Source organism: Meles meles, chromosome X, assembly GCF_922984935.1.
Source record: "Meles meles chromosome X, mMelMel3.1 paternal haplotype, whole genome shotgun sequence".
In the NCBI taxonomy this organism is placed as follows: domain Eukaryota; kingdom Metazoa; phylum Chordata; class Mammalia; order Carnivora; family Mustelidae; genus Meles; species Meles meles.
In genome coordinates, this window is record NC_060087.1 from 127,926,874 (window position 1) to 127,945,830 (window position 18,957).

The 18,957-nt window shown below is 43.3% G+C and overlaps 1 protein-coding gene across 3 annotated transcripts in view; it reads left to right on the forward strand.

Moving 5' to 3' along the window:
- The first annotated feature begins 621 nt into the window (after positions 1–621).
- The window catches only part of TMEM185A (transmembrane protein 185A), a 35,825-nt gene continuing 17,489 nt past the window's right edge, over positions 622–18,957 (forward strand). For all 3 annotated transcript variants that reach the window (XM_045995640.1, XM_045995641.1, XM_045995642.1), the window contains exon 1: positions 622–805. In XM_045995640.1, the coding sequence (XP_045851596.1) occupies positions 768–805 (38 nt within the window). In that variant the 5' untranslated portion in view covers positions 622–767. The remainder of the gene's footprint in view (positions 806–18,957) is intronic.

The following is an 18,957-nucleotide window of genomic DNA, read 5'->3' on the forward strand; positions in this document are numbered from 1 at the left end:
CCCCACGAATAGGTGTGCTGCCAACGGAGAGGGCAACCCAGGAGGGGAAGGCGGTTGGGAGGAAAGGTGACTGTGGCTCGGGGTAACCTGAGTGTGGGACCACCAGCACGTATCCATATGCTGGCCTGGGCCTTGGGAGAGAAATGGAGACGCAGACTTGGGAGTCACCGACAGATCTAACAGATGAAGCCTGGGATGAGAACGCCAAAATGCAACGAGTCACCGTGGCCACTATCCCCCTTCCCGCCCAGGCGAAATTTCCCGAAGGCACCGCGGGGCGAGGTGACAGGTGTCCGCGAAGATCTCCCCGCGAGATTCCGGGTGGCGCGCTCCCTTCCCGCAGGCCTGCGCCGAGGGGGCTTCCCCGCTCGGCCCTCCGCCGGCTCCTCCAGGCTCCCCGTCTCTACCAGCCTCCACGCCCCCCGCGGGCCCCAGGAAAAACCAGGGCCTCCACCTCCCTCAGTCGCCACCAGCTAAGTGGGCGGCAGCGCAAGCGGCTCGCGGCGCTTCCCCGGCCGGCGGGGCGGGGCTCGGGCGCATGCGCCGCCGCCGTACGGAAGCCTGGAAGGAGGGGCGGGAGGCGGTGGCTCAGGTTTCTCTGGGCGGCGGTGGCGGCGGTGGAGGCGGCGGCGGCGGCGGCGGCGGCGGCGGCGGCGGCGGCGGTGGGGACGCGGCTCGCGCCGGCACCATGAACCCGCTGTAACGCGCAGGCTGCGCGGCGCGGGGGGAGGGGGGAGGAGGAGGCCGCCGCGGCGAAGTTCTCCGCCATGAACCTGAGGGGCCTCTTCCAGGACTTCAACCCGAGGTGAGGCACGGCCGGGGGAGGCGCGGCGGGAGTGAGGCTGCGGCGGGCGGCGGGGCAGCTCCCCGCGGCTCGAGCGGCTCTCCGGGCCGTGCTTCCCGCTCCCGGTGCCTTCAGCACCCCCACCTCCGCCCTCGACCCCGCGGGAACCCCTTTCCTTTCAGGCCAGCCCACCCTGGTTGCTGGCCCAGGGCCCCCTTCCCGCCCCCCGCCGCCTGTCCTCTGTTCCCAGCGTCGGGCCCGTTTCGCTTGACCCAACACTCCTACCCCCCCCCCCCACACACACACCCCAGCTGTTTCCTCCAGTTCCTCTGAGCCCTTGAGGTTTTCCTTGGATGTATGCCCACCCCTAGCTTGTTTGCTGCTTTGTCGAGTGATATCTGAAACGACGTTGAATCCTCGGAGTCGGTGTCAGGGTATGGCAGTCCCTTACATAATGCCTCTGGGGGTGAACCTGACGGTTTCCCATACACGGTGTCTCCTCAGTCTTCACTGTAAGTTTATTTGCAGGAAGTAGACACTGTTGTCCTGTTTCCCAGCTGGGGAGGTCCATCCCGTGGACAGCGTGGAGAGAACACTGATTCAGGAATCAAGCGCCTGCCCTTGCACTTGCCTAAATGTTCTGTAACTCTGTTCCCTCCCCCATGCTGTGTGCGCCCTGAAGCAGAGACCATGCCCTGCACCTCTCACTATCCCCAGCATCCCCCACAGCGTTTGAAACAGAGCAGGCCCTTATAAAGTGTTTGTGGGACTAAACTGAGCCCAAAGATCTGGATTAGGGACCAGGCCCCATGTGACTGAGTTACATATTCTAAGTTCATCTGAAAAATAAAGAGTTGGCCTAATTGATCTTCTGAGTCCACTGGTCTGTGAAGGGAGTACCTGTCTCCCTTAGTTGCTGGTGGGAATCCGTGCCCTCAATCAACCTTTTGTATGCTAGGTCCTATGTAAGGTGCTTCAGATGCTGGGAGGTTCCAGCTTGTGGATGGAGAAAGACCTGTAAATAGATGATTAATAGCACTGTGCAGTGCTGTACTGTGGGAACCCTGTGGAGACCACTGCCTGAACTGCTTGTGGGTGATGAAGGGAAGTCTTGGGAGAGATGGAGAGAGAGTATTGGGAGCGCAGTCTCCCTGAGGACAGTGACATTTTAAGTTACAAGTCATTGAGGCTTCCTAGGTGTTCTGTTCCTCTTCTAGCACTACTGAGTTCCTATTCTGGTCTGGAGTGCCAATGTACCAATCATAGTGCAGTCGTTATCACTGTTGGCCTTGAAGCTGTTCTGCATCCAGGAGCGTGTTGAGAGGAGGTAAGGGAGGAGGGACTGCAGCACCTTCCTCTGCTACTCCTAGGGGGTGAGGAGTGACCTACAGGGTAGCAGGATTGGTGCTGGAGTTGGAAGAGCCTTGTGTGACCACATTGTTTGGTGAGGGTGGTAAGAAGAAAAGTAAAATCTGAATTGTTTTGTATCCTTGGGCCACTTGCTTATGTGTTTTATCTGTAGAATGAGTATAATCTCAGCAGGATGGGAAGCCAAATTCATGATTGATTGCATAGTGCTTTGCAAATAGATGGTTCCAGGACAGTTTTGCAAGGTGACAGATAATTCAGAATCCAAGAACTGTCTCAAGTGTTCTAACTGGCTAACAGTGGCCAAGCACCGTAGTGCTGCACAGATAACATCCTTAACCATTTTCTTTTCCTGTGGATTCTCCCCCACTCCCTAAAATTTGGTGTATGTAAACTACAATGAAATATTAGGTATCTAAACAGATTTATAGTAATTATCAATATATTTGTCAACACTTTAATTCTACTGGAATTGAAATGCATCTCTAAAGCACTTTTGTAGGGCACCAATGTCCTGATACAGTGTTGCTTCCGTGTAAGTGAGCAGTGTTGCCTCACGGTGGTGACTGCTAAGACAGTGGTCAGGTAATATTGGCAAGTCTGACTTTTTAGCTAACGATGTGTCATGTCTCATGGGCACACCTAGTTTTTGACGTTCTTTGGTCTTGTTCCATGCTGAGAAGGGCCTTCTAGACAACTAGAGTGCAAACCAGAGGGTGTAGACAGGAAGATACCTTGTGCCAGGGCATCTAGTCTTGGTGCTGCTGCCTTTCTCCCTGCCTCTAATTTGGAACCACTTCAATATCTCCTACCCCAGGACCTTGACACATGCTGTTGTCATTGCCAGGAATGTTTCCCTCTCCTCTCCTCCTGACCTAATTAATTAACTCTTATTTATCCTTGAAATCTCAGCTCACTTGTTACTTGCCGAGAGGAGCCTTTCTACTTGCCTGAGCCCACTGATACCTGTTTATACGATCTCTGTAGCAGGCTGAATTCTTCCATCATAGCACTTATTCGTACCCTTATGTTTGTGTGTTTATTTGATTAATGCCTGTCTCCCCTACTAAACTATAAGTTCTGTGGGACCAGGGCCATGATTCGGCCCAATATGGTATCTTGTGCACCTGCAATGGTGCCTGACTCATTAAATATTTGTGGAATGAATGGATGGATGAATGAATGAATGAATGAATGACTCTCCAGAGCCTATAGGAGAAATCTATAATGGCTTCTTCCAATCACTGCATTCCTGGTGGTCTGTGCCTGGTCCTCTTTCTTCTCATCTTCTCTCCTTCAGAATACAGCCATTCCATTAGAGAGACAGGAAAGACCATGACACTGAGGCAGAATGTGACTGCCTTTACTTTGTGGATTCCGTGTGTCACAAAAATAGCCACTATCATGGTTTTGTGAGTCCCAAGGCATGGGCCATAGCTTCAGCTCTCCTTTCCAACCTTTTGATCTTGGTGGGTCTGAACCCACTGCTGTATTGCCAAAGGTCTGGAAAACTGCAGTAACAGAGAATGATTCACAAATGGCAGCACTCAGATGCACAGGGCTGCCCGTTGACCCTCTGCCTATTTCCATCTGGCACAGAACTGGTTGATCGTGAACTTTTTAGTGGCACAGGTTGAGACTCGCTGCAGTAGGCACACTAGACCCACCAAGTCCTCTTCTGAATGCCTGAGGCTTCCTAACATAACATCGAGGGAGCCTTATTCACTGAGTGGGCAACTCTCAGCAGTATACAGAACTGGCAGACTGATTCTGAGGTAGGAGGTAGGGAATCTGGGAGGAGATGGCATTCAGCCAGCACCCTGGCCACAGCGTGGAGCCTTGGGATTTTCTGCTAACTTGCTTGAGTTGCTGGCTTGGAGATGGCCTTCAGGCCTGGGAGCCAGGCAGTGCTGCAAGCTGTGAGAACTCTCCTAGGCCCTCTGAGTCATCTGCAGTGAGCCCTGACAGAGGTGCATCCCACAGGTGTGCTGGGCTGGGACGAAGGCTGAGGGATGCTGCTCTGGGTGTTCGTTCATGTGAGCGTGGAGTGAGTACTAAGGAGGTCAGTAGCGTTTAGAAAGTTCCGTGTGCTGCAACTTCTAAAACCATTCTATATAAGTTATGTTGTCTCTTCTTTGATTTTAGGAAAAATGCCTGTGATTTCTGGTAATTGTTAGCAAAGGACGGCTACCTGGCCTTCACCAGTCATTTGTAAAATATTTGTATTGAAAGCATTAGTTCATCCAGCATTTCCTGAGTTCCTTCTGTGTGCCAAGCGATGTGCTAGGTGCTCTCAGTACAAAAATAAGTGAGATATAATTCTCCTCCATGCTCAAGCCTGGCAGGAGAAGCAGAAATGGGAAGAGAAATTAAAATTCAACACAGGAAGAGACGTGCCAGAGAATGGAACTAAATGCTGTGGGAGCACAAGGGGCAGAGCCGCCAATTGTGTCAGCAGTCAGGGAAGCTCAGTCTTGAAGAATATAACTGTAGGGTTTCTCAGACCAGAGGGCAGGAAAGGCGAGTTAGGAGGGGCAGAGGATGGAGAGGCTCAGGGTTCATGGGAGAGCCCGGTGTGCTCAGACAGCGGGGAAAGGTCAGTGTGGTGGCGGTGCTGCAGGTGGCACGTGTCATATGATTTAAAAATAGTCCCGTGGTGTGAGTGATCACTGCAGATATCATTTACATATTACTGGGGTTTTTGTTTAAAGCTGCTCCAGGTCTAGTGGTAGAGAGTGTATGTTGATACTGTTCAGGAACTACTCACCCACCCCCTGAATGTCTGTTTATCTGTTGTCCTGTCATCTTAAGTCACCTAGAGTAAGAAAAACCTCTCGATTCTATTGAAGTTGTTATTAGATGGGTGTGACTTCTGGGGCACCTAGCATGGGTTGGGCACAGTGGCAGTGCTTTCAGCATTATCTCAGATCTTTGCCACAACCCTGCACGTTAGATGATCAGCCTTGTTTCTCAGAGTCTCAGTGAGTTTGTGACTTCCCTGAAGTCCCACAGGCGACAAGGGGCCAGGTCAGGATTCTAACATGAGTCAGCCGGTCTCTCCTAAAGCCTGCGTTCATTCCTGCATGCCATGGCACCTCTCGAATTTAGTGACAGGCCCACAGTGGGTCTAATATCCCAAGGAGCCTTCTGTTTATGAGTTGTGATGACACAAAGCAAACCTTGTATCTGAGCTTACACATCCAAGTGAGTGTTACCCCTCAAAGAAGTCACTTAGGAAAAAGAGGAGTATGTGTGTACCTACTCAGATTCCTTGTTACTCATCTGAAGTTTCCTTTGGAGTCAGATTACAAACCATACAAGGAAATCCGTCTCATCGCGTCATAATCATGGATCATTTTTGAACCCAAAGAGTGCCACCTAGTTTGATCATGTATCTTATTCACTAAACTTGGCTCTGACTGACTTTAGGCCATTTCCAAAAATCGAATTCACTCTCAGTGAAGAGTTGGCATCATTGAGGATATTCAGAAGGACTGACTGCAGGCTCTCGAGGCGATTCCAGGAGGAAAGCTCCAAAGCTGGTTTGAGCGATGAAGTGGAATTAGCTCATTGCCTCCCAGGGGGACTGTATAAAGGAGAAAAGTCCCATTTGAATGCATAATTTCTGGTTTTAAAAATATCATTCCCATTACTTGATAATTACACACATATTTTTCTTGTCTGTGAGCTCTTTGAAGTCCCGGATGTCGAGGCATTCAATAAATGTGCTGAATGAGCGGATGTTGAGTACAAATAGACGTGTACCATCGGAGACTCTGTTGTGAGTGAGAGACAGCGGGTGGGAGGAGTTTTAGATGGCTTCCCAGGACTCCAGGAGTTAAGCTTCCCAGTACTGAGCTTGGGGTTTCTAATTGCCTTGCCTGATCATAGGTTGTACCTGTTCTAGAATTCAAGATGCAAGCCTGGAAAGGAACTTGAGATAGGCTTTCGTATCTAATGATTCATACTTTGTCAGCTATGGCCTAGTAGTAAGAAAAACGATTGCTATGTGAGATTGTTACAGCTTTTCTCTTGTAGAATACTAGTAGCAGCAAAAAATAGGTAGAATTGATCATTTACACAGAGCTTGCGCATCCCCCAGTCTTAGGGAATTAATACGTGAGCAGACCCAGGAGTAGGTAGGCTTAGGGAGAGAGTGACGCCCCCTCCCCTCACAACTGCATAGCTGAGAAACTTCTAGCCTGGCCTCATTCTGGTCCTCCTTAAGAGTGATTGGTTTTTATTGGGCTTTTGTGCTTTCTTACATCTTCTGGTTAGATACTCTTAAACATTTCTCATCGAAATAAAACCAGTTAAATTGCCACTAAAGGAATTTAAATTTTGTCAGTAAGGCTCTGCTCAGCGTAAGAGATAGAGCCCCTTTAACAGTTTGGGAGCGTGTCAGTTAGCAGTTCGTCCGTTGGAGCCGTTCTCTGAAATCGTAGACAGAGAGGTGCCCACGGGGATGTGTCACCCAGCGCGTGTGCATGCCACACATATGTGCACACGTGTGCATGCATGTGTACGTGCCACATTTAACTGGAAAAGACTGATGGCTCCAAACTGAGTCCAGTTGCATTATATTGGTTTTTTTTGTTGTTTTTGTTTTTAAGGATTTTATTTATTTGAGAGAGAGAGAGAGAATGAGCAGAGAGGAGGGGCAGAGGGAGAAAGAGAGAGGATTAGACTCACTGCCTAGCAAGGAGCTAGACGTGGGGCTTGATCCCAGGATCTGGAGATCATGACCTAAGTGGAAGGCAGAAGCTAAACCCAGTGAGCCACCCAGTCGCCCCAAGTTGCATTCTTTTGATTTGCAGAAGACAGATACTAGAACTTTTACATCAGGGTCATCTCTTTTCCTCAGTATGTTCTCTCCCTCCCTCCACCCCTTTCCCTTTCCCTCCCAGCAAAGCGGAGAAAGGGAATTTGAGCTTCAAGCAAGAAAGCTCCGTACACATTTCAGGGAGGACACTAGCTTTGTAGACTGACCCCTGTGACACTATTTCGTGATCGCGTATCCGCATTGCAGATTCGTAGAGTGGAATACATCCATTTTAAAGGTGTAATTGGAAAAGCGAAATCGAGGAAGTAGTGGTTGATGCCACAACATCCAGCGGAACCTCCATTTGCTGGTTTGTGGAGAATTAAGTAAAGTCTATTTTTATACTTGGACTCTGGTCTAGGCGTTTCTTGAAAAGTGACTCAAAGTAGTTTAGGGTTTGACTGCAGCTTTTTAAAAAATCAACTTTCTTGTCACCGTATTATGGCTGCATCATATTCTCTGCTTGCCAGTCAGGTTTGGAATTCCCGCTTTGATATGTGGTCATCTTTTTTTTTTTTTTTAAAGTCTTTTTTTTTTTTTTTTAAGATTTATTTATTTATTTGACAGAGAGAGAGATCACAAGTAGGCAGAGAGGCAGGCAGAGAGAGAGGAGGAAGCAGTCTCCCTGCAGAGCAGAGAGCCCGATGCGGGGCTCGATCCCAGGACCCTGAGATCATGACCTGAGCCGAAGGCAGCGGCTTAATCCACTGAGCCACCCAGGCGCCCCTGTGGTCATCTTTTTTACTTGGCTCTCAAATGTGTTGGTGTAGTTGGCATACTGTTCCTTCTCCCCCAATTACAAATGTGTGTATAAATTACATCTTCTAGGGCGCCTGGGCGGCTCAGTGGGTTAAGCCTCTGCCTTCGATTCAGGTCATGATCTCAGAGTCCTGGGATCGAGTCCCACATTGGGCTCTGCTCTGCAGAGAGCCTGTTTCCTCCTCTCTCTCTCTGCCTGCCTCTCTGACTACTTGTGATCTCTCTGTCAAATAAATAAAATAAATCTTCTAAAATTTCTGAGTGTATTAATTTATTTGATCAACTTTGTAGTTGTTCATTTTCTCAGAGCACCAGCTGTTGGTGTTACTGATTGGTTCCGCTTTTGTGTCTGTATTTCTGCTTCTAGTTTTACTATTTCCATATTTTGGCTCCTTTGGTATTTTTTCCTCCTAAATTTCTTAGATAGAAACTTAGTTCAGTAGTTTTCCCTTTGTCTCTTTTTTCTTTCTTTTCTTTTCTGCTTTTAGTTCCACTTTTGGAGTGGATAGGTTTTCTCTGAGTCTTGCTTTGGCAGCAGCCTGGAAGTTTTGATATTTAGTTGGGTTTTACTAGTATTTTAAATATTCTTCAATGGTTTTCTGTTTCATCATGATTTAGTCATTACTTAAGGAGGGAAACGAACATTTATTGAGTGTTACCTGCTTGGCGCCAAGCCTTGCAATAGGGCCTGATAGGTTATTTAATTCTTACTTCAGCACCACGTGGTAGAGGTAGTAGTATCTGCGTTTTGCTCACGAAGAACAGAAAGTTCAGAGTTGCGCAAATGATCTCTTTCGCTCTGCTGCACTGCTTCATAAGCGAACATTGAGAAAGATCCATATGGTTAGGCCATGTTAAATCCATTGTTGTCAGTTTATTATGAGTTGCGTAGAATTTCAGCTTCCAGTCTCTGCCAGTTACAATCTACCTTACACATTCTTCTGTGCCTTCTATACCTTTCTTTTGCTCAGAAAATCTTCAGTGGCTCCCCACTGCCTATTAATAAATTCCAAGGGCTTTATCTTAATATTCGAATCCCCCTACCTTGTTGCCGCAGCATACTTTCCCCTGAATTTGTCTGATGCCTTTCCTCCTGTCTGCCTAGCTCCTCACCCCCCAAGATTTATAGAATTCATTCTGCATGTTCCAGTCCTCTGGGGTACAGTGAAGCTGTTTCATACTTTAAACGATCTTATCCCTTTGTCTGGAATTCCCTGTCCCCAACCTACTGCCCAGATCCCACCTCCCTTCCCAGCTCTCCCAGAGACACCAATTTTCCGTGTACTGTTGTAGATGATACATAGTTACATGTTGATAGATCACCTCCCTCTGTTCCTGTTAGTCTTTGAGCAACTTCGGGGCAGAGACTTCCTTTCTCATTTTTATGCATTCCATACTTTGAAGGCACGCAGTATTTTAATTTAATTTAATTTAATTTAATTTTTAAAAGATTTTATTTAGGGCACCTGGGTGGCTCAGTTGGTTAAGCAACTGCCTTCAGCTCAGGTCATGATCCCAGAGTCCTGCGATCGAGTGCCGCATGGGGGTCCCTGCTCCATGGAGAGTCTGCTTCTTCCTTCGACCTTCTCACCTCTCATACTCTCTCTCACTGTCTCTCTCTCTCAAATAAATAAATTTTTAAAAAATCTTGAAAAAGATTTTATTTAAATTGAAGGTGGTTAACATTGAGTGTATTACTAGTTTCAGGGGTAGACTTTAGTGTGGCTCATCAGCTGCATATCGCACCCAGTGCTCATTACATCATGGGCCCCTTGAGATTTGTGTTTATTTTCTATCAGTGCCCATGATTCGTTTTCTTCCCCATCTGGAAAAATCTGGATGTATGAATGTAATGAAAGCATAATTTTTGTCCTGTTAGTTGATGCTATAGAACCATGCCATTTTTTGTCTATTGTAGTGTTCATTTCCATAGTTTACTTAGGGGTTTTGTCTGCTTTATCTGTGATTATTTAATAGTAGCAGGTAGAAGCCCACAGTGAAAGTATCTCTGTGTATTCTTGATAGAAAAATGCTCAGATTATTACTGTCTTCTATGGCCATGTTGCTAGTCTTTCACTGTGTACCATTGTTAGTCATTTTCGTATTTTAATAGTTTATCTTTGAAATCTACCAAATTACTGTACTAGTAAACTGCTTCTCTCTTCCTTACCCAAACATGAAACCTTTGTCCTCTACTTTCTTGTAGTTGGTTTGACTTGATATCGATTGCAGATGTGACTCTTGAATGCAACAGATTTAGATTTTATTTTTTAATCCAGTAAGTGAACTTTCTTATTATAGGTCGCAGAATTTTCTTATTATAGGTAGGCAGAATAATGATCCCCCAAATATACCTACATCCTAATTCTAGGAACCTAGGAATATATTCTATTACATGGCAAAGAGGAATTCATGTAGCAGATGGAATTAATGTTGCTAATCAGCTGACCTGAAAATAGGGAGATTATTCTGGATTCTCTGGCAAGGCTGATAATCACAAGTCTTAAATGTAGAAGAAGGAGGGTAGAAGAGGAGATCAGAGTGAGTCTCTATAAGGAGAACTGGACTCTCCCCTACTGGCTTAGAAACTGTAGCAAGGAGCCATGAGCCAAGGGACTACACGGCAGCCCCTAGAAGCTGGTCAGGCAGGGAAACAGTCTCTCCTAGAGCCTCTGGAAGGATCTCAGCTCTGGTGGCATCTTGATTTTAGCCCAGTGAGAAAACCGTTTCAAACAGATGAGTGGATAAAGAAGTTGTGGTCTCTATATACAATGGAATACTATGCGTCCATCAAAAGAAATGAAATCTTGCCATTTGCAACAACATGGATGGAACTAGAGGGTATTATGCTGAGCGAAATAAGTCAATCAGAGAAAGACATTGGCATATGATCTCTCTGATATGAGGAATTTGAGAGGCAGGGCAGGGGGTTGTGGAGATAGGGAAGGAAAAAAATGAAACAAAATGGGATCGGGGTGGAGACAAACCATAAGAGACTCTTAATCTCATGAAACAAACTGAGGGTTGCTGCGCGGTGGGAGGGTAGGGACAGGGTGGCTGGGGGATGGACATTGGGTGAATGCTGTATGGTGAGTGCTGTGAAGTGTGTAAGCCTGATGATTGACAGACCTGTACCCCTGGGGCAAATAGTACATTATATGTTAATTAAAAAAAAAAGAAAACCACTTCAGATGTTTGATGTCTGGAACAGTAAAGATAATGAATTTATGCTTTTTAAGCCACAAGGTTGGTGGTAACTTTGTATGAAAGCAATAGGAGAGTAATACAAGAACATTTCATCCTATTTATAATTTTTCAACCCCAGTATTTGAAGAAGGAATTACATTTTTGTATTTTTATCTGTCTTCTTGTAAGTTCATCATATTTCTGTTTTTCGTTTTTCATGTAATAGACCCAGAACTCTTAATTTCCTTTTAAATTACATAAAAAATTATAAAGTTACCACTTTTCCAACATTTTAAAAGTTTTAGTACTTCTGTTTTCATTATATCTACTATTTTCTTCAGTTAAATTAAAAAACCCTCTCCTTTAGGGAAGATCTTGAATTTAGCTCAGAGGGTTTACTCTCCCCGCACCTTATCTATTTTTTGTTTATAGTTTAAAAATCCTTTAGAAAAATTTTATCTCTATGTATTATTTAATTTACCTATGAGTCCTGTGTTTACCAGTGTCCTTGCATTTGTTAATGTTCTGATGCAGTTTTTTTTTAAATTGTCTGTTTTCAAGTCTATTGTTTCTGGTAATGATATGTGTAGCCATGGGCTTTGGTTGACAGATTGGTTCTGGTTTTCTGGTTTTCACCCTAGGCATCCCCCTGGGCTTTCCAAGAGAAAAAGTTGCTTCTGCTGAATCCTTTCTCTGTGGTGATCTATTTCTATCAGCTCACGAGTCCCCCTCAAGCCTTTTTCTTCTTCAGAGTCTAGCGGTGAGGTCATTGTTACCTTGGCCTCTTGCAGTGGTAGCTCTCTTTGTCTTTGTAGCAGCTCCGAAAAGCCTCCCTTGGTTTTGAGCATTAATCATCATAACTAACATGTATGCAGTGCAGCAGTTATCAACCATTTTTCACAGACCCCTTGTTGGGGGTGCTTGAGAACCTTTCTAGGACTCTGCGAGGCCACGACTGTTTTCATAACACTACAGCGTTCTTTGCCTCTCTCTGCATTGCCATTTGCATTGACGGTACAGAAGCAGTGAGGGGCCGCCTGAGCACAGAGCGAGCCCGTGACGTGAAACTGTACTGGTAGGTACTGGATTCTTCGCTGCGGTACACTTGCAGACTGAAAAAAAAAAAAAAAGCCAGCTTCTCATAGGATGTCCTTAATAAAGCAGAAAAAAAAGGTCTCACTAATACTGACCCTTGAGTATACATCCATTTTCATAGTCTGTGTGACAGAACGGGAAGAATGCAGAGAGGCTGTCTGCTGTGTACGGAAGGACAGCGGTTGATCCAGGGAGAACACTGGGGTCGGGAGTGGGGGCACCCGGTTGGCTCAGTCAGTAGAGCCTGCTGACTCTTGATCTCAGGGTTGTAACAAGTGCAGGCCCCATGCTGGGTGCAGAGTACTTCAGCAGCAGCAGCAACCACCAAAACCCTGCTTTTGTGCGTGGGCTGCAAGCTTCCTTTTTTCATGAACACCATTTTTACCTGGGAGGACAACTCACAGACAAGACTGTGGCTGTTTGTACTAGGGCACTTGGCAGACATTTTTCTTGCAAATCCAAGTGAACTTGTAACTTGGAAATAACAGTACTGACACACAATAAACACAAATCTAACGTAAAATGTAAGAAACTGTTGTTGGAGTGCTTTCAATGTTTTCAACAAGAAAAACAACTGATGGTGTTTTTACAAACAGTAAAATTTGAGCTTTCAAGGGAAAATCGGAATTTTTTAAAAGTTTTGTCTACCCCCATGAACTTGACAGCCTCCCAATACTTACATATTTCTGAGGAAATGGGTGACAATAGCTAATTTGATTTTTTGCCTTTGTATAGTGAAATGTGTCAACATTTGAAAGATCTTTGTTACTCAGTGAACTAATAATTTTCAGTCAACGTACATGGTATTATAATTACACAGGGATAAAAAACATTCCTTCAAAGTGCCAGAGAGACCAGTGGATTTTAATGTTGCAGACAACAAAAAGTTCAGTGATAGGGTTTCAGGTTCTACATCATGGTTAACCTTTAGGAAACTACCACTGGCTGACTTTTAGTACCCTGTCAAAGAAGAATATCCATCATTATCTGCCATTATCTGAAAGAGCTATTAAAATACTCAGTTCTTTTCCAACTACGAATCTCTGTGAAGCCAGATTTTCTTCATATGCTTGAACCAAAACAACATATTGCAGCAGAATGAATGCAGATGTAGATATTAAAACCTGGGAGTCTTTTATGAAGCCAGACATCTAAAAAATTTTCAAAACTGTACGTATTTTGGAAAATGATTTTCTCATTAAAATTACGTTGCTGGGTGCCTGGGTGGCTCAGTGGGTTAAAGCCTCTGCCTTCTGCTCAGGTCCTGATCCCCGGGTCCTGGGATCGAGTCCCGCATCGGGCTCTCTGCTCAGTGGGGAGCCTGTTTCCTCCTCTCTCTCTCTGCCTGCCTGTCTCCCTACTTGTGATCTCTGTCTGTCAAATAAATAAATAAAATTTTTAAAAAATAAAATTACATTGCTTATGTTAACATATAGTGACTTTATTGTTATTTTTGAATTAATAAGTATTTAGAAACAGTTTCAGAATCTGATACAGTGAATAATAATAGGTATAACCCATATAAACAAAACTCTTTGAGTTCCTTAGTAATTTTTAATAGCATAAAGGAGTTCTGATACAAAACATTTTGAGAACCACTAATGTAGTGCTCTGCACAAAGCACTTTCCATATTCATTATCTTGTACTCACACCCAACTTATGAGTTACATATTACCCTGATTTTATAGATGACAATACTACAACACAAAAAGGCAGTATATATATTCTAGTTAGCAACCTTTCCAAATCTGATGGTCCTCCCAGTATGGTTTACCTTCTTGGTGGTTTGCTTCTGAGCTGACTTTTGTAGGTCCCATCTCCTTACAGTCTCCCCGCTTTTTCCAGTTGAAGTTTCTTACATTGTTTTTCATAATGTAAGTATAGTACGTGTACCTTAAAAAAAAGTCATTCATGAGAATGTAGACTGTCCTTAATCGTCCCCACTGGAGATCGTTGTTAATTCCTAGCGTGTATCTCTCCACATACTTTTCCAGGACGGTTGAATTATCAACATAATGCCGGTATTAAAAGGACTTTGATGTCAAATGTCAAATAGATCTTAGTGTGAATCCTAGCTCTCTGTGCTGCTAGCTGCTTGGACAAGTTATTTAACATCTAAGCCTTTGTTCCTCATCCGTAAAGTGGGAATAGTGAAGGTGCCTCCTTTGCAAGGGCAGTTCTGAGGCTGAAGTGAGAGAGTGCATGGAAAGCAGCGCAGTCTTGACATGTCATAAACATCCCGCAAATGCCAGCTACTGAGGTGGTTGTGTACACACAGGTAGATCAGTACATATGCACAAATATATTGAAGTATATTTTACATGCAGTAAAATTTACCCTTTTTTAGTGCACAGCCATCTGCGTTTTGTTTTGTTTTTTTTAAAGATTTTATATATTTATTTGACACAGAGAGAGAGAGAGACATTGAGAGAGGGAACACAAGCAGGGGGAGTGGGAGAGGGAGAAGCAGACTTCCCGCTGAGCAGGGAGCCCAATGCTGGACTCAATCCCAGGACCCTGGACCTTCACCTGAGCTGAAGGCGCACGCTTAAACGACTGAGCCACCCAGGTGTCCCTCCCTCTGCGTTTTGATAAATCCATCTATTTGTTAAGCACCACCCAAAGGTCTAGGATAGCACAGTTCATCACCGCCAAAACAGTTCCCTCCTGTCCGTTCAGAGTCAACTTTTTCCTCCCTCACAGCCACTGGTAACCACACTGACAGATTTTCTGTATCTACACCTTTGCCTTTTCTAGACCATCAGCTATATGGAGTCCTACGGGATGTTGTGTTTTCAGTTTGTTATCTAACCTAGCATAGTGCATTTGAAGTTTGTGCGTGTTGCATGCATCCCTACTTCGCTCCTTTTCTCTGCTGACTAGTATTCCATCGAATGGGTATACCACATTGGGTTAATTGTTCGCCAACTGATGGACATGTGGGTTGGTGCCAGCAGCTATTACAAATAAAGCTGCTTTGAACATTTGAATACAAGTCTTTGTGTGGACATACAGTTTTCGTTTTCTTGAGTAAATACCAAGGCATGGATTGGTGGGCCATAGAATAGCCAAAGAATGTGGCTAATACCACATTGTCTTGATTATTGTAACTTTATAATAAAGCCTTGAAAGCATGTGGTATAGATTCTCCAACTTTGTTTTTTCTCACAGTTATGTTGCCCATTATGGGTCCTTTCATTTTCACATAACTTTTAGAATCACTATGTCAGTTTCTACAGAGGGATTTTCCCTGGAATTGTGTTGAGTCTTTAGAATAATTTGATGAATGTGGTAGGCCAAGTAATGGCTGTCAAAGATAACCACTTCCTAATCCACGGAATTTGTGAATACTACCTTCTGTGGTAAAAAGGTAAATATTAGCTTACGTCATAAAATGTGTGATTAAGTTAAAGATCTTGAGATGGAGACAGTATCTAGGATCATCTCAGTGGGTCCTAAATGCAATTGTGGGTTTCCATATAAGAAGGAGGCAGAAGGACATACTGTTAACACAAGAAGGCAGTGTGATGTGAGCATAGAAAAGTATTTGAAGATGCTGTACTGCTGGTTTTGGTGATGGAGGAAGAGGCCTAAGGAGTGCAAGGAATATAGTTATAGAAACTGAAAAAGGTAGGGAATGAATTCTCCCCCAGGTCTCCAGAGGGAGTGGGCCCTGCTGACACCTTAGTGAAAATAGTGAAATCTGTTTTGGACCTCTGGCCTCCAGAATTAGAAGAGAATAAATGCCTTTTATTTTAAGCCACCAAGTTGGTGGTAATTTGTTACAGCAACCATAGGAAATTAATACAGAAAGTATGTAAATCTTAACAATATTAATTTTCTAATCTATAAACATGGTATATCTCTCCCTTTATTTAGATCTTTAATTTTTCTCGGCAGTGTTTGGTAGGTTTCAGTGTATAAGTGTTGCACATATTTTGTTACATTTATTTCAGTATTTCATATTTTGATGTTTGTAAATGGCATTTTTTTCACGAACTTTTAATTTTGGAATAATTTTAGATCTATAGGAAAGTTTCAGTAAATGATAGTTTTTAAAAAAAAACTCAGTGTCCAGTTTTTCATTGCTAGCATAAAGAAATACAGTAATTTTTTTTTGTACATGTATCTTGTATCCTGCAACTTTCCTAACTCACTTATTTGGTTTAGAAGTGGGTTTTTGGGGGTAGATTAGCTAGGGTTTTCTACACAGATAGTCATGTTGTCTGCAAATAATCAGATTTACTCCTTCCTTTCAATTCTTTATTGCTTTCATTTCTATTTTGGGTGTTACTGTTAGGGCTTGGACCTCCAAAACAATGTTGAATAGATGTTATTGAAGTGGAGGTACTTGCCTTGTCTCTATAGGGAAAGTATTTAGTCTTACACCATTAAACATTATTTTCGTAGATACCCTTCTATTCCTAGTGTGTGTACAGCTTTTGTCTTGAATGGGTAGTGAGTTAAGTTAAATGCTTTTTCTGAAACTGTTGAGATAATCATGTTTTTTTTTCATTCTGTTATAATACAGTGAATTACATTATTGGTTTCAAGTGTTAAGCCAAGCTTGCAATCCTGATTAAGCCACACTTGGCCATTCTGTAGTATCCTTTTTATATATTGCTGGATTCAATTCGATAATTTTTAAAGAGTTTTTGCATCTATGTTCATGAACAGTATTGGTTTATAGCTTGCTTTCTTGGTCAGGTTTTGGTATCAGGGTAGTGCTGGCCCTATAAAATAAATTGGGAAATATCCCCCTCTCATTTTTTTCTATAAGAATTTATGCAGAGTTGGTACTATTTTTCCATTATGTATTTGAAAGATTTTTTCAGAGCCCAACATTTTCTTTGTGAGAAGGATTTTAAGTACAATTTTAATGTATTTAATAGATATAGGGATGTGAAGGTATTTCTTTTTGTGTGAACTTGGATAATGTCTTTCTTTCAAGAAATTTACTTGCATACAGTTCATAATATCCCCTTCTAAACCCTGTAATGTTTGTGAGATTTGTAATGATGTCCCTGCGTTCATTTCTGATATTGATGATTTTTGTCTGCTATTTTTTTTCTGATAACTCTGGCTATAGTATTACTACTTTTCTTGATCTTTTCAAAGAACCAGGTTTTAGTTTCATTGTTTTTTTTCCTGCACTTGTATTTATATCATTTCCTTTCTTCTGCTTTTTAAAATTTCCTTCTCGTCCTAGTTTCCTTTATTTAAAAAGATTTTATTTATTTATTTATTTATTTGAGAGAGCGGGAACCAGAGAGAGCACAAGCAGGGAAAGAGGGAGAGGGAGAAGCAGACTCCCTGCTGAGAAGGGATTCCCAACATGGGTTTCAATCCCAGGACCCTAGGATCATGACCTGAGCGAAAGGCAAACACCCGACTAATTGGGTCACCCAGGCGCGCCCCCTCTTCCTAGTTTCTTACGGTGCCTCTTATATCATTGACTTTAGATCTTTTCTAATGAAAACATTTGATGCTATAAAGTTCCCTTAAGTACTGCTTTAGCTGGAGCTCTGTAAATTTTAGTAGGCTGTATTTCCACTTTCATTTAGTCTGGAATTTTTCAAAATCTCCTTGTGTTTTTTTTTTCTACATATGGATTATTTAGAACAGTATTGTTTAATATGCAGGCATTTTGAGAATTTTCCAGATATCTTTCTGTTGTTGACATTTAGTTTAATTTCATTGTGTATGGAGATTTAATTTCTGTGACTTCGATCCTTTTAAATTTGTTGAGTCTTGTTTTATGACCCACATTTCAGTCTGTCTTGATGAATATCCATATGCATTTGAAAGGAATTTGTATTTTGCTGTTGTAGGAGGAATGCTTTATTAATTATCAGTGAGGCTGTGTTGATAGAGTTACTGTGTATCCTTAGTAATTTTTGTGTGTTCCATCAGTTATTGAGAGGTGTTAATTGTTAATAATAATTGTGGATTTTTCCATTTTTCCTTAGTATTTTCTACATGTATTGTGAAGTTTTGTTATTAGGTACACAAATATGTTAAGTTGTTAGATGCTTTTTGACAAATTAACCTCTTATCATTATGAACTGCCCCTATTTGTCACTGGTGATATTTCTTGTTCAAAAACATAACTTGTCTTATTTTGTGGCAGGCAGAGTGGGCCCCCAAAGATATCCAGGCCCGAAGCCCTGGAACCTCTGACTGTTGTATGACTTGGTAGGGGGACTTTGCAGAAGTGTCTAAGGTTATAGTACTATTTTCTATTGTTTCCATGTCAAATTACCACAGATTTAGTGTTGTAAAACTACACAGAACTTACTATCTTACATTTCTGTGGGTCAGAAGTATGGGTATACCAGGGCTAAGTTGAATTTTCTGCTTTTCAAGGTGTGGGCCGGGCCGCATTCCTTTCTGGGGCTCTGGGGATTAATCTGCTCCGGACTCTTTTGGGTTGTTGTCAGAATTTAGTTCCTTACAGTTGGAGGGCTAAGAACCCCATTTTTGTTGCTGGCTGTCGGCAGGAATCATTCTCAACTTCTAGAATCTGCCTGCATTCCTTGGCTCATGGCTTCCTTCCTCCATCTTCAAAGCCAGCAAAAGCAGGTTGAATCCTTCTCATGTTTAGAATTTTTCTGACTTCCCCTTTTGCTTCATCTCTCCTCTTCTGCTGGGTCTCTTGACTCTCTTGTAGGCCTCCTTTTTCTGCTTTTAAGGATTCATATGATTACATTGGGCTCACCTGGATAATCTGGGATCCTCTCCCTATTTTTTAAAAGATTTTATTTATTTTTGAGAAAGAGGCAGTGAGAAAAAGAGGGAGAGAGCACAAGCAGGGGAAGTGGCAGGCAGAGGGAGAAGGAGAAGCAGACCCCCACCAATCAGGGAGCCCGATGTGGGACTTGATCCCAGGACCCTGGGATCTTAACCAGAGCCGAAGGCAGATGCTTAACCAACTGAGCCACC